The sequence below is a fragment of the Trachypithecus francoisi genome, unplaced genomic scaffold, assembly GCF_009764315.1.
Source record: "Trachypithecus francoisi isolate TF-2019V2 unplaced genomic scaffold, Tfra_2.0 Lachesis_group12, whole genome shotgun sequence".
NCBI lineage: Eukaryota > Metazoa > Chordata > Mammalia > Primates > Cercopithecidae > Trachypithecus > Trachypithecus francoisi.
Window position 1 is genome coordinate 63637399 of NW_022681457.1, and position 14309 is coordinate 63651707.

Below are 14309 nucleotides of genomic sequence, written 5' to 3' on the forward strand. Positions count from 1 at the left end.
TGTTGCCTCCCTTTCACTCTCTGACCTCATCTTCTTTTTTTTTTTTTTTTTTTTTGAGATGGAGTCTCACTGTGCCGCCCAGGCTGGAGTACAGTGGCTCACTGCAGTCTTCACCTCCCAGGTTCAAGTGATTCTCCTGTCTCAGCCTGTGGAGTTACCTGGGATTACAGGCACGTGCCACCAGGCCTGGCTAATTTTTGCATTTTTCTTTTTTTAGTAGAGACGAAGTTTCACCATGTTGGCCAGGCTGGTCTCGAACTCCTGACCTCAAGTGATCCGCCTGCCTCGGCCTCCCAAAGTGCTAAGATTACAGGCGTGAGCCACCGCGCCCGCCCCAGTGAGTTTCTTCTTAATTGCAACCCGGATTCTCAGCACCCTTTTCATCTTGCTTTTCCTCAATAGCCCTTACCAGCACCTGACACACATCATCTGTTATACTTGCTTATTTGGCACATAATGTATCCACAGCGCCTGGAACACTGCCTGTAACGTGGAAGGTGTTCTATCTGTAGAGTTTTGTCGAATGAATGAATGAAGCCGACCAGTGCATAGGGAGTGCAGTGGCGCGATGGTAGCTCTCCTGGGCTCCAGTGATCCCCGGGCTCTGCCCACCCTTCTCCACAGCCACTTCCGGGCAGAAGCCAGCAAAGCGGCGGCGCAAGCGGTAGGGAGAGAAGAGCTGAGGCCCCAGATCAGCGGCCGCAGGCAAGGTCGCTTAGCGGGCACCCGGCCTGGGTATTGGGGCGCGGGTCGGGGGCGGGGCCGGAGCTCAGGGGTGGGGCCGGAACGGGCGTCTGCGCCATAAAGGCCGTCGCGCGCCCCCGCGCCTTGCTCGCTGCGCGCTGCCAGCGCTCCTTCCTCTTCGGCGCGCGTTCCAGTCCGCGTACCTTCTAGTCCCGCCATGGCCGCTCTCACCCGGGATCCCCAGTTCCAGAAGCTGCAGCAATGGTATCGCGAGCACGGCTCCGAGCTGAACCTGCGCCGCCTCTTCGATGCCAACAAGGAGCGCTTCAACCACTTCAGGTGCGGGCGGGCCGGAGGCGGGGGGCTGCCACGCGCGGCGCCCGGAGCCGGGCACGCGGGGATGGGGTCTGGAGGCGGGGGCAGTGGTGCCCGGGGACCCCCGCCCCCCACCTCCAGGCCACGGACTGGGGCCCAGGCAGAGGCTGCATTTCGTCCTTGGAGTCCCCTTGGAGTGCGTTCCTGGGGTCTTGCGGCCTCGCCGGGGGTCTCGGCGCCCGGTCTGCTTCGTCACGAGGAAAAACGGGCCTCTACGTGGGGACGTTTCCCCTCCCCCACCCCGTGCAGCTCCGGCCATTTGAGCAGGGGCTCCTTTCGCGGTTGTGAGGAGAGGCCCTGGCTGACGCAGCAAGCAGGAAAGGGCTGTCCCTTTCCATCCGCTCCTGGCCACATGTGCTTGGGACCGTTTGCCGGGCGGGCAGCCCGGGCGTGGGGTTTGTGGGAGCTGGGTGGAAGGGTGGAGACGTCGGGCGTGATTCCTGCAGAGGAGACCTGTGCACGACCGGGAAGTGGGAAGGAGCATTGGAGGAAATCATGGGCCGGGGTGTGGCCGAGCGAGCTCTGATCACTGATGCTGGTGGAGGAGGGGCGGAGAGCGACTGTGGCTCTGGACTAGACATCCCAGTGGCCATCCCTGTCATCTGGATGGGTGCCTGAGTAACTTACGGCAGAGAGTGGAAGCCCTGGGAGGGGGTGGTCCCCGCCTTCAGTCCAGGCTCCTCACCCAGGGTCTGCCTGCATCTAAGGTCTGTGAGGATGGCTTCTTTCTCTGTGCTGCTGTTGCAGATCATCCTGGTGGGCCAGCAGGTGACAGACATCACCACTGTGCTGGGTGGTCGTGGCCCTTGTGGGGTGTGGGTTGGGGAGGATGTTTCTTCTGGGAACAGCTCCTGCTCAGGACAGGTCTCCCACTAGGGAGACCAGGGTGTGGTCAGCAGCATCTCCATCTTTCTGCAGCCTGACCCTCAACACCAACCATGGGCATATCCTGCTGGATTACTCCAAGAACCTGGTGACGGAGGATGTGATGCGGATGCTGGTGGACCTGGTAATGTTCTGCTTGGGGAGGTGTAACTGGTAACCGACAGAGTGATGGGCAAGCTGGGCTCCTGGGTGTCCCCAGGACCTTAAGTATCTTGAGTTTTTCCTCTCATTAGACCTCGGTGACCTCCTCTGTGCAGGTGAGGCACCTGCCCTGGCTTAGGTTCTAAGCAGCATCCCAGGGACCCCAGTGTCTGATGTCTGAGTAGACCCTTCCCAGACAGTGGGAGAGAGAACCACGCAGCAGCCATCTGTCTGTCTCATTGGGGGCAGCACCAAGCCTTGTGTTTGGGGGCTGACACTTGGGGTGGTCAGTTTGGGTGGGACCAGGTCTCGGTATCATCTCTTCCTAGGCCAAGTCCAGGGGCGTGGAGGCCGCCCGGGAGCGGATGTTCAATGGTGAGAAGATCAACTACACCGAGGTGAGCAGGCCCCACATATCCTCTGGGGCCTCCTTCCTTCCCTTTGGGGTTTATCTGACTGTTAGCCATATTACCCTGTGTCTTCACCCCTTCTCTTGGGCAATGCTTTTGCTTAATGAGGGGCCTGAAGGCCTTTTTCCTCCTGCTTGTAGCAGGGCTTTAGGGTGTGTCTTCCACAAGATTGGCCGTCTAGGTTTGGTGAGCTCCTTGGAATGGTTCCCAGTGTCTGCCTGGGAGGAGGACATCTCATACCCAGAGGGAGAGTTTCTCAAGGCTGAATTTTCCTGGAGAAGTTAACTCGAATATATCCTCGCTGCAAGTTTTAGTAGCGACAAGAAGGATCTTAAGTCACGAAAGACTTCAGCCTACTCAAGCAATAGGAGTCAATAGGAAGCAGTGGTGAGGCCAGGCCTGGGGACCTCTGTTCCTGACTCAGTATGGGAGCCAAGCCTGGAGGTATAATGGACACTGAGCACCCAGACTCTGTCCTCATGATGTCATTATCCTCCTCTTACATGTGAGGAGTCTGAGGTTCAGAGGTCACGTCCCTTATCTAAGATGTCATAGCTGTAAGAGGCAAAGTGGAGATTCACACTCAACCTGTCTTGCATTGTGGGTCTAAGCTGAGAGAGGATGCTATCAAGGAAGGCTTTCTGGAGGAGTGCATTCACCTATAAAATGTGGGGCAGGAATGGGGTCTGGCAGGGTGAGGGTGGGGTGGCGTGAAACCTTCCACCTTAGCAAGCCTCTCACTGGGTTGGAATCCCAAGATAATCCTTTTCCTGCCCACCTAGGGTCTTTAGACCTTCCCTCAAGGACTCCTCTGCTGGCTTCAGGCCGTTTCACTCATGTGGCCGGGCCAGCCGCCTGGCACCGGTCACAGACTTCAAGTCTGGTTTGGTTCCTGGCAGTTGGTAGTTATCGGGCTGCTTGGTGAGGGAAGCTTGAGTTGCATACCTTGCTGCAAATCCAAGGAGCTGAGGACACTGCCTAAAAGGTGCCAGCAAACACCGTGGACACGCATTGGGAGGATGAGGTTACTTCAGGCTTAGTGAGCACTCATCTTTGGAAAGCATTTATTTATTTATTTATTTATTTATTTTGAGATGGAGTCTCGCTCTGTCGCCCAGGCTGGAGTGCAGTGGTGCGATCTCGGCTCACTGCAACCTCTGTCTAATGGGTTCAGGCGATTCTCTGCCTCAGCTTCCCGAGTAGCTGGAACTACAGGTGTGTGCCACCCCACCTGGCTAATTTTTGTATTTTTAGTAGAGACAGGATGTCACCATGTTGACCGGGCTGGTCTCGAATTCCTGACCTCAAGTTATCCACCCGCCTTGGCCTCCCAGAGTTCTGGAATTACAGGCTTGAGCCATGGCGCCCGGCTTCTGAAAGCATTTAGTGCTTGTTTCTGACATGTGTTGTCACCATTCTCTGCCTTTGCCCACTGTTGCTCTTTTCTCTCACTGTTCATGCCCTGAACACCTATGGCAGGCCCTCTGGGCCTCTCCTAGGCAGGAATGGGACCCCGCCCCCCTCTCCTCCTGACTGTCTGCAGCCCTTAAGTCCTTGGGGAGCTCCTACTCCTGTAAGCATACAGTGGGTTCTTGGAACAAGATCATGGTGTTAACAGAGACCTCAGGGCCTGCCTGTCTAGTGGATAGAGGGCCGAGCTATGGCACCATGCCCAGCTGGGAGCATGGCTGCCTGGGGTTGAGGGGACAGTCTTTACACCCTGACCCTCATCCCCAGGGTCGAGCTGTGCTGCACGTGGCTCTTCGGAACCGGTCAAACACACCCATCCTGGTAGATGGCAAGGATGTGATGCCAGAGGTCAACAAGGTTCTAGACAAGATGAAGTCTTTCTGCCAGGTAATTGGCTACTGGGCCGGACTCGCCCTTGGCCATGTGTGAGTATATGGGAATCTGGGATCCCTGAGGGGCACCTTTTCCTCTTTTCTTGGAGGCAGGACTCAGGCTCTCACTGCAGCTTAAGGGAGGGGTTGCCTGTGTGATCGCTGACCCTGGGGGTCTTTGCTGAGGCCTGAATTTCTCCTGGCTCTGCTCTGAAGGAACCTACTGCTGGCAGAAGTGGGGGCAGTCTCTTTCCTGAATTACAGACACCTGTGGGCCCATGGTGACAAATGACAGAGGCTGGAAATGAAAAGTGGGGCCCCAAGGGGCCGGGTACGGTGGCTCACGCCTGTAATCCCAGCACTTTGGGAGGCCGAGGCAGGCAGATCACGAGGTCAGGAGATCAAGACCATCCAGGCTAACATGGTGAAACCCTGTCTCTACTAAAAATACAAAAAAAATTAGCCGGGCGTGGTGGCGGGCCCCTGTGGTCCCAGCTACTCGGAAGGCTGAGGCAGGAGAATGGCGTAAACCTGGGAGGCGGAGCTTGCAGTGGGCAGAGATTGTGCCACTGCACTCCAGCCTGGGCAACAGAGCGAGATTGTCTCAAAAAAAAAAAAAAAAGAGAAATGGGGCACCTGAGAGACGGGACAGTCAGGGAAAGAAGGAGCTTTTTCTTTTTTCTTTCTTTTTTTTTTTTTTTTTTTTTTGAGATGGAGTCTCACTCTGTCGCCCTCAGAGTGAGGTACGATGCGATCTCAGCTCACTGCAACCTCTGCGTCCCGGATTCAAGCGATTCTCCTGCCTCAGCCTCCTGAGTAGCTGGGATTACAATTATGTGCCACCCCGCCCAGATAATTTTTATATTTTTAGTAGAGATGGGGTTTCACCATGTTGGCCAGGCTGGTCTCAAACCCCTGATCTCAGGTGATCTGCCTGCCTCAGCCTCCCAAAGTGCTAGAATTACAGGCGTGAGCCACTGCGCTTGGCTGGAAGGAACTTTTTCTAACCTCTTTTGTCATACGCCCTTATCACCTAGTCTAGAAATAGATAAAACGTAAAATTTCCTCAACCCTGGCTGGGCGTGGTGGGTGGCTCATGCCTCTGATACCAGAACTTTGGGAGGCTGAGGCGAGCGGATCACTTGAGGTAAGGAATTTGAGACCAGCCTGGCCATCATGGTGAAACCTCATCTCCACTAAAAATACAAAAATTAGCCAGGTATGGTGACACACGCCTGTAATCCCAGCTACTTGGGAGGCTGAGGCAGGAGAATCGCTTGAACCTGGGAAGCAGAGGTTGCAGTCAGCTGTGAGTGTGCCATTGCACTCCAGCGTGGATGACAGAGGGAGACTCTGTCAAAAAAAAAAATCTCCAGCTGGGCGCGGTGGCTCAAGCCCGTAATCCCAGCACTTTGGGAGGCCGAGACGGGCGGATCACCAGGTCAGGAGATCAAGACCATCCTGGCTGATGCGGTGAAACCCTGTCTCTACTAAAAAACAAATACAAAAAACTAGCCGGGCGAGGTGGCAGGTGCCTGTAGTAGCCTGGGCGACAGAGAGAGACTCTGTCTCAAAAAAAAAAAAAAAAAAAATTTCCTCATCCCCATTCCCAGTTAACCCTCCAGAAGCAGCCTTTGTAAAGTTTCCTGTAGCCAGGCGCAGCAGCTCATACTTCTAGTCCCAGCTATTCAGGAGGCTGAGGTGGGAGGATGGCTTGAGCCTGGGAAGTCGAGGCTGCAGTGAGCCATGGTGACACCACTGCACTCCAGTCTGGACAACGGAGCAAGATCCTGTCTCAAAAAATAAATTTAAAAAATAGAAAAGTTTTCTTGTGAAGTCTTCCAGAAAGTTCCTGTGCACGTACACGTCTGTAACCTCCTTTTCGAAACATGTACACACGTGCACATGCACGCGGTTTGGTTTTCTGCCTGCTCTTCTGCAGCTTATTTCCACCTGGAAGTATGTAAGCGGTGTCCGTGTGTCAGTGACAGTGCATGTAACATGCCTCCTTTTCCTTGTGTGTAAGGTAGTAGGGGTTGCCTCAGAGACCAGCTAAGTTTCCCCACATCAAGCACTTGCCTCAGTGTCTATCCTAGGGCTGATTCTGCAGGGGTGGGTTGGCAGACGTCCTCAAGCCTGGAGAATGAGGGTGATGTGGGTGTGTCTGTGTGGGCTATGCATGCGCCAAGGGTGACCATCCAAGCTCTTGTCAGCTGTGATCCTTTGCTGCTTGTCCTAGGAGTAGTGGCCTCCACATGTGGCTGGTCATCGTCCGGTTACTTTGGCCAAGAGCCACTTTCAGACCTGAAAATGGGCTGGGCACGGTGGCTCATGCCTGTAATCCTGGCACTCTGGGAGGCTGGGCAGTTGGATCATTTGAGGTCAGGAGTTTTGAGATCAATCAACATAGTGAAACGCCGTCTCTACTAAAAGTACAAAAAGTTACCTGGGCATGGTGGCGAGCACCTGTAATATCAGCTACTGGGGAGTCTGAGGCAGGAGAATCTCTTGAGCCTGGGAGGCGGAGATTGCAGTGAGCCAAGATCACACTACTGCACTCCAGCCTAGGTGAGAGTGAAACTCTGCCTCAAAAAAAAAAAAAAACCCCATCTCTGCAAAAAATAAATAAATTAGCCAGGCATGCTGGTGTGTCCCAGCTACTTGGGAGGCTGAGGTAGGAGGATTGCTTGAGCCTGGGAGGTTGAGGCAGCTCGGGTGACAGAGTGAGACGCTTCCCAGGGCAAGGAAGTTGTGGGGTCCTGATGGGAATCTGGATTTCCAGAATGTCATTTAGGGTGGTCAGTCCATGTGATGGGCTTTGGGCCTGCGGCAGGGCCTTTCCAGCCATCTGCTGTGAGTGGCAGAGCTAAAGTCCATTAAAAGCCTATTGCTGTGTGATCGGGCTGGGTGCGCTCAGCCATGCCACATGGCGAGGGTGGCACTGCACCGTTTGGGGTGCTGTTTCCAGGAAAGCCTTCCCTTAAAGCTGGCCACTGGAGTACCTGACTCAGGCTGATAGGGTATTTATAGTTCACAAAAAGTTGCTGAATGGCAGCAATCCCCCGGTGAGGAACATTCCTCATGGCTGTGCTCTCCAGAGTTTGCCAAGATTGGGTGAAGACGTTCACTGTGACCTTGATTGTAGTGGCAAAACCTGAAACCAAGCTGTACTCATTTATCAGGGGACTTACCAAGTAGAGTCAGCATATATTCATATGCTGTCATCCGGGGCACCGTTAGGAATCAGGGAGCTACAGTTGGACTGACTTGCCATGCTGTTCAGGATGGACTGGGAAGTTGAAAAAGGAAGTTGCAGAATTGGTGGGTATGGTAAAGCCTCATTTGGTCAAATGAAAGCTGGATGTAATTGTAATAAAGATAGACACATTTGGCTGAGTGCGGTGGCTCACACCTGTAATCCCAGCACCTTGGGAGGCCAAGGTGGGTGGACCACGAGGTCAGGAGTTCAAGACAAGCCTGGCTAACATAGTGAAACTCCATCTCTGCTGAAAAGAAAAATACAAAAAAGTTAGCCAGGCATGGCGGCGCGTGCCTGTGGTCCCAGCTACTCGGGAGGCTGAGGTGGGAGAATCACTTGAACCCAGGAGGGGGAGGTTGCGGTGAGCCAAAATCACGCTACTGTACTGCAGCTTGGGCAACAGAGTGAGACTTTGTCTCAAAACTTAAAAAAAAAAAAAAAAAAGACACATTTTTCCTCTGGGATGTTTCATTATAACAAACCTTTGACAGTCAGGCAAGGAGATTTGTTTTTTTTTTTTTTTTTTTTTTGAGGCAGAGTCTCGCTCTGTCACCTGGACTGGAGTGCAATGGCGTGGTCTCGGCTCACTCAACCTCTGCCTCCCAGGTTCAAGTGATTCTCCTGTCTCAGCCTCCCCGATAGCTGGGATTACAGGCACATGCCACCACGCCCGGCTAATTTTTGTATTTTTAGTAGAGACGGGGTTTCACCATGTTGGTCAGGCTGGTCTTGAACTCCTGATCTCAAGTGATCCACCCGCCTTGGCCTCCCAGAGTCCTGTGTATACAGGTATGAGCCACCATGCCCAGCTGAGACTTGCTTTTTCTAACCTCTTTTGTCATACACCCGTGAGGGAGAGTTGAGAAGTTGAACAACTTATTTCTTTCTGTATTGATGGAAATTCTTCCGTGGTTTATTTAAAGAAAAAGTAGGGCCAGGCACAGTTGCTCACCTCTGTAATCCCAGCCCTTTGGGAGACAGAGGCAAGAGGATTGCTTGAGGCCAGGAGTATAATACCAGCCTGGGCAACATAACAAGACCTTGCCTTTTAAAAAAAAAAAGTTAAAAGTTAGCCAGCTGTGGTGGTGTGCACCTATAGTCTTGGCTACTTAGGAGGCTGAGGCAGGAGAATTGCTTGAGCCCAGGAGTTTGAAGCTGCAGTGAGCTATGATCATACTCCTGCATTCCAGGCTGAGCAACAGAGCACTACCGTGTCTTTAAAACCTAAACCCAGCAAAGTGCAGTGGCTCGTGTGTAATCCCAGCATTTTGGAAGGGTGAATCAGATCACTGCAGGCCAGGAGTTCAAGACTAGTTTGGGCAACATAGACCCTGTCTCTTTTTTTTGTTTGAGACAGAGTCTCGCTCTGTTACCCAGGCTGAAGTGCAGTGGCGCGATCTTGGCTCATTGCAAGCTCCGCCTCCCGGATTCATGTCTTTCTCCTGCCTCAGCCTCCTGAGTAGCTGGAACTACAGGCGCCTGCCACCGTGCCTGGCTAAGTTTTTGTATTTTTAGTAGAGACTGGGTTTCACCATGTTAGCCAAGATGGTTTCCATCTCCTGACCTCGTGATCTGGCTGCCTTGACCTTCCAAAGTGCTGGGATTATAGGTGTGAGCCACTGTGCCTAGCCATTTTTTTTTTTTTCTTTTTTTTTTAGACAAGAGTTTCTCTCTTTCATCCAGGCTGGAGTGCAATGGCCTGATCTCGGTTCATTGCACCCTCTGCCTCCTGGGTTCAAACAGTTCTCCTGCCTCAGCCTCCAGAGTAGCTGGGATTACAGGTGCCTGCCGCCACACCCAACTAATTTTTGTATTTTTAGTAGAGATGAAGTTTCACCATGTTGGCCAGGCTGGTCTCGAACTCCTGACCTCATAATCTGACCACTTTGGCCTCCCAAAGTGCTGGGATTACAGGCGTGAGCCACTGTGCCCAGCCTATTTTTGTTTTAATTTAAAAATAATAATTTATAGTCTGGATGCTGTGGCTCACACCTGTAATCCTAGCACTTTGGGAGGCTGAGGTGGGCGGATCACTACAGGTCAGGAGTTTGAGACCAACCTGGCCCACGTGGCGAAACCCGTCTCTACTAAAAATACAAACAAAATTAGCTGGGAGTGTGGCAGGCACCCGTAATTCCAACTGCTCAGGAGACTGAGGCAGCAGTATCATTTGAACCTAGGAGGTGGAGGTTACTGAGAGCCGAGATAGTGCCACTGCACTCCAACCTGGGTGACAGAGCGAGACTCCGTCTCAAAAAAAAAAAAAATTATTATTATTATTATTTATTTATTTATTTATTTATTTATTTTTATTTTATTTTATTTTATTTTTGAGACGGAGTCTCGCTCTGCCGCCCAGGCTGGAGTGCAGTGGCCGGATCTCAGCTCACTGCAAGCTCCGCCTCCCGGGTTTACGCCATTCTCCTGCCTCAGCCTCCCGAGTAGCTGGGACTACAGGCGCCCGCCACCTCACCCGGCTAGTTTTTTGTAGTTTTTAGTAGAGACGGGGTTTCACCGTGTTAGCCAGGATGGTCTCAATCTCCTGACCTCGTGATCCGCCCGTCTCGGCCTCCCAAAGTGCTGGGATTACAGGTGTGAGCCACCACTCCCGGCCTATTATTATTATTTATAGCTGGGCATGGTGTTGCACGCCGGTAGTCCCAGTTACTTGGGAAGCTGAGGCAGGAGAATTGCTTGAACCTGGGAGGTGGAGGCGTCAGTAAGCTGAGATCGCACCACTGTACTCTAGCCTGGGTGACAGAGCAAGCTTCTAAAAAAAAAAAAAAAAAATTTAAAAGAAAAAATTGCTGGATCTTATTAAGTGTGTACTAATTTTTTATTGATGTGTGATAAATTATTCCAAAATTTAGCAACTAGAAGCAACAATCACCATCTCTTTAGGTGGGGAATTTGCAGTGGCTGCGTTTGGAGTAGTGGCTCTGATCTTCTAAGGTTGCAGTCAAGATGTTGGCTAAAGATGTGGTCATTTGAAGGCTTGATGGGGGCTGGAGGGTCTGCTTTGAAGATGGCTCACTAGCACTGCTGGCTTTGGGAGGCACAGACAATTCAAGTGTCCTCATGACAACGCAGCTTATTTCTCCCAGAGTGAGTGATCCAATAGAGAGCAAGGCAGATGCCTGGAGGTCTTTTGTGACCTCATGTCAGGATTCACACTCTTTTTTTTTTTTTTTTTTTTTTGAGATGGAGTTTCACTCTTGTCGCCCAGGCCAGAGTACAATGGCGTGATCTCGGCTCACTGCAACCTCCAGTCCTGGGCTCAAGCGATTCTCCTGCCTTAGCCTCCTGAGTAACTGGGATTACAGGTACCTGCCACCATGCCCGCCCTTTTTTTTTTTAAATTTATTTTTTTAGTAGAGATGGGGTTTCACCATTTTGGCCAGGCTGGTCTCGAACTTCTGATCTCAAGTGATCTGCCTGCTTCGCCCTCCCAAAATGCTGGGATTACAGGGTGAGCCACCACGCCCAGCTATACTCTTTCATTTCTATAATACCCTGTTGGTGTTACAGATCAGCTCTGGTCACTGTGGGAAGGGACTGCACCAGCGGGTTAATGCCAGGAAGCAAGGACCGCTGGTCACCATCTCAGAAGGTGGGTGGCTATCATAGTCCTGCTTCTGGCGCCTAGTGGTTGATTTGTGTTCCTTCCACACGCAAACACCCCACTTAACTTTCTCCTAAGTCCATATCCTCTTACAGTATCAGAAGTCTAGAACCTCATCTTGTCAAGTACAGGTGTGGTAGTACCTGCATTTCCTTTAGTACAACTCGAGTATAGTTCCTTTCAATCTGAAGACATGTGAATTTAAAGAGACAAATTATCTACCCCTCAGACACCCAACATACAATGGCGAGGTGGGCATAGGATGACTAGTATGTATGGGATAATTTTTTTTTCTTTTCTTTCTTTTTTATTTTTTGAGATAGGGTCTCACTCTGTCGCCCAGGCTGGAGTGCAGTGGTGCGTGCAATCACCACTCACTGCAGCCTCGAACTCGTGGGCTCAAGCAATCCCCCACCTCAGCCTTCTGGGACTACAGGCACATGCCACCATGCCTTGTTACTTTTTTATTTTTTGTAGAGATGAGGTCATGCTATGTTGCCCAGGCTAGTTTTAAACTCTTGGGCTCAAGTGATCCTCCTGCCTCAGTTTCCCAGTAAGTGCTGGGATTATAGGCATGAGTCACTGAGTCATGTATATTTAGGTTTTTATTATGACAACACTGTACTTTTGGTACCAGAATCTGTATTAGTTATCTATCATTGTATAACAAATGACATGAAAACTTGGCTTAAAACAGCAATAAACTTTTTTTTTTTTTTTTGAGACAATCTTGCTCTGTTGCCCAGGCTAGAGTGCAATGGCACAATCTCAGCTCACTGCAACCTCCGCCTCCCGGGTTTCAGCAGTTCTCCTGTCTCAGCCTCCCCAGTAGATGGGATTACAGGGTCACGCCATCATACCTGGATAATTTTTGTATTTTTTCTTTTAGTAGAGATGGGGTTTCACCATGTTGGCCAGGCTGGTCTCGAACTCCTGACCTTGTGATCCACCTGCCTCAGCCTCCTAAAGTGCTGGGATTACAGGTGTGAGCCACCATGCTGGGCCTTGCAGTACTTTTATTACCTCTCACAGTGTCTGTGGGTCAGAAGTTTGGGAGTGGCTTACCTGGTTAGTCTTGGTTTGGAGATCTCTCATGAGGCTTTAGTCAAGATGTTGGCCAGCGCCCTGGTTACTGGAAGGTTTGATGGGTTTGGAGGACTCCCTCTAAGGTGTCCTATACACAGGAAGCGAGTTGGCAGTGACTGTTGGAAAAAGGCCTCAGTTCCCTGCTGCATGGGCTTCTTTATGGAACTCTTTTGAGTGTTTTCACAGCATCATAGACGGCTTCCTCAAAAGCTAGTCATCCAAGAGAGCAAAGCAGAAACTGCAGGTTCTCTGAAGTCACATTTCACCCCTTTTGCAGTCTCCTGGTGGGTGCATAGGTCACCCCTCCCAGCACAGGTGGAAGCTATGCAGGGGCATGAGTTCCAGGAAGCAGGGATCACTGGCGTCTGATTGGAGACTGGCTGCAGGTCTGATACTCCTTTCCCCGGCATAGCCCAGTCACAGTTTTCAGCATTTCACATCTCTTGGTCTCTGGCATAGTAGATTCTGCCGAGTTATCCCTGGTTTTGCAAATTCTGACAGTGTTGCTGTGAGGTAGGGATGTCTCACTGTTGTAACCAGGAAATAGTCTAGTTGGTGGTGAGTGTGGCAGGGGCCACTATGGTCTCCAGAGACTCCTAGGCCTTGCATAGTGGCTCATGCCTGTAATCCCAACGCTTTGGGAGGTCAAGATGGGAGGATTATTTGAGGCCAGGAGTTAGAGACCAGGCTGGGCAATATAGCAAGACACCGTCTCTACAAGAAATAAAATAGGCTGTGTGTGGTGGCTCACATCTGTAATCCAAGCACTTTGGGAGGCTGAGGCAGGTGGATCACCTGAGGTCAGGAGTTTGAGACCAGCCTGGCCAACACGGTGAAACCCCATCTCTACTAAAAATAGTAAAAATTAGCTGGGTGTGGTGGCAGGTGCCTGTAATCCCAGCTACTTGGGAGGCTGAGGCAGGAGAATCGCTTGAACCCTGGAGCCTGGAGGTGGAGGCTGCAGTGAGCTGAGATCGTGCTGTTGCACTCCAGCCTAGGCGACAGAGTAAGACTCCGTCTTAGGGAAAAAAAAATGGCTAAGGCAGAGCATTTTGTTCTGTTTTTGGAGTCAGGATCTTCCTCTGTCACCTAGGTGGAGTACAGTGTTGGCAATCTTAGCTTGCTGCAGCCTCAACTTCCTGGGCTCAAGCAATTCTCCTGTCTCAGCCTTGAGCCACCCTTCCTGGCCCCTAAGGCACAGTTTTAAAAATAAATAAATAGCGGGGCGCGGTGGCTCACACCTGTAATTCCAGCACTTTGGGAGGCTGAGCTGGGCAGATCACTTGAGGCCAGTAATTCGAGACCAGCCTGGCCAACATGGCAAAACCCCGTCCCTACTAAAAATACAAAATAATTAGCTAGGCATGGTGGTGGCACAGGCCTGTAGTCCCAGCTACTCAGGAGACTAAGGCATGAGTATTGTTAGAACCCAGAAAGTGGAGTCTCTGTCTCAAAAAAAAAAAAAATTAAAAATAAATAAGCCAGGCACGGTTGCTCAAGCCTGTAATGCCAGCAGTTTGGGAGGCCGAGGCGGGTGGATCACGAGGTCAGGAGTACGAGACCATCCTGCTAACACAGTGAAACCCCGTCTCTACTAAAAATAAAAAAAAAAAATTAGCTGGGCATGGTGGCGGGCACCTGTATAGTCCCAGCTACTCAGGAGTCAGGCAGGAGAATGGCATGAACCCGGGAGGCAGACGTTGCGGTGAGCCGAGATCGCGCCACTGCACTCCAGCCTGGGCAACAGAGCAAGACTCCGTCTCAAAAAAAAAAAAAAAAATTGTAAATTAAAAAAATAGAGGCACCTGCGAGGGCCTGAAAGCTGGGACTGAGGAACCAGGACATGGCAGTAATGATGTTTTTGAATAGCAGCTTATGCCTGGGGGTTTGGGCTGACAGCATCTTCCCCCCTGTGCCAGCGTGTCCGGAGCGGTGACTGGAAGGGGTACACAGGCAAGACCATCACGGACGTCATCAACATTGGCATTGGCGGCTCCGACCTGGTG

The 14309-nt window shown here is 51.5% G+C and overlaps 1 protein-coding gene across 1 annotated transcript in view; it reads left to right on the top strand.

Moving 5' to 3' along the window:
* Nucleotides 1–675: 675 nt before the first annotated feature.
* Nucleotides 676–14309, top strand: part of GPI (glucose-6-phosphate isomerase) — a 47112-nt gene continuing 33478 nt past the window's right edge. Inside the window, exons 1-5 of the mRNA XM_033225654.1 lie at nt 676–1023; nt 1978–2068; nt 2415–2483; nt 4233–4352; nt 14223–14306. Coding sequence (XP_033081545.1) covers nt 902–1023; nt 1978–2068; nt 2415–2483; nt 4233–4352; nt 14223–14306 — 486 coding nt within the window. The 5' untranslated portion in view covers nt 676–901. The remainder of the gene's footprint in view (nt 1024–1977; nt 2069–2414; nt 2484–4232; nt 4353–14222; nt 14307–14309) is intronic.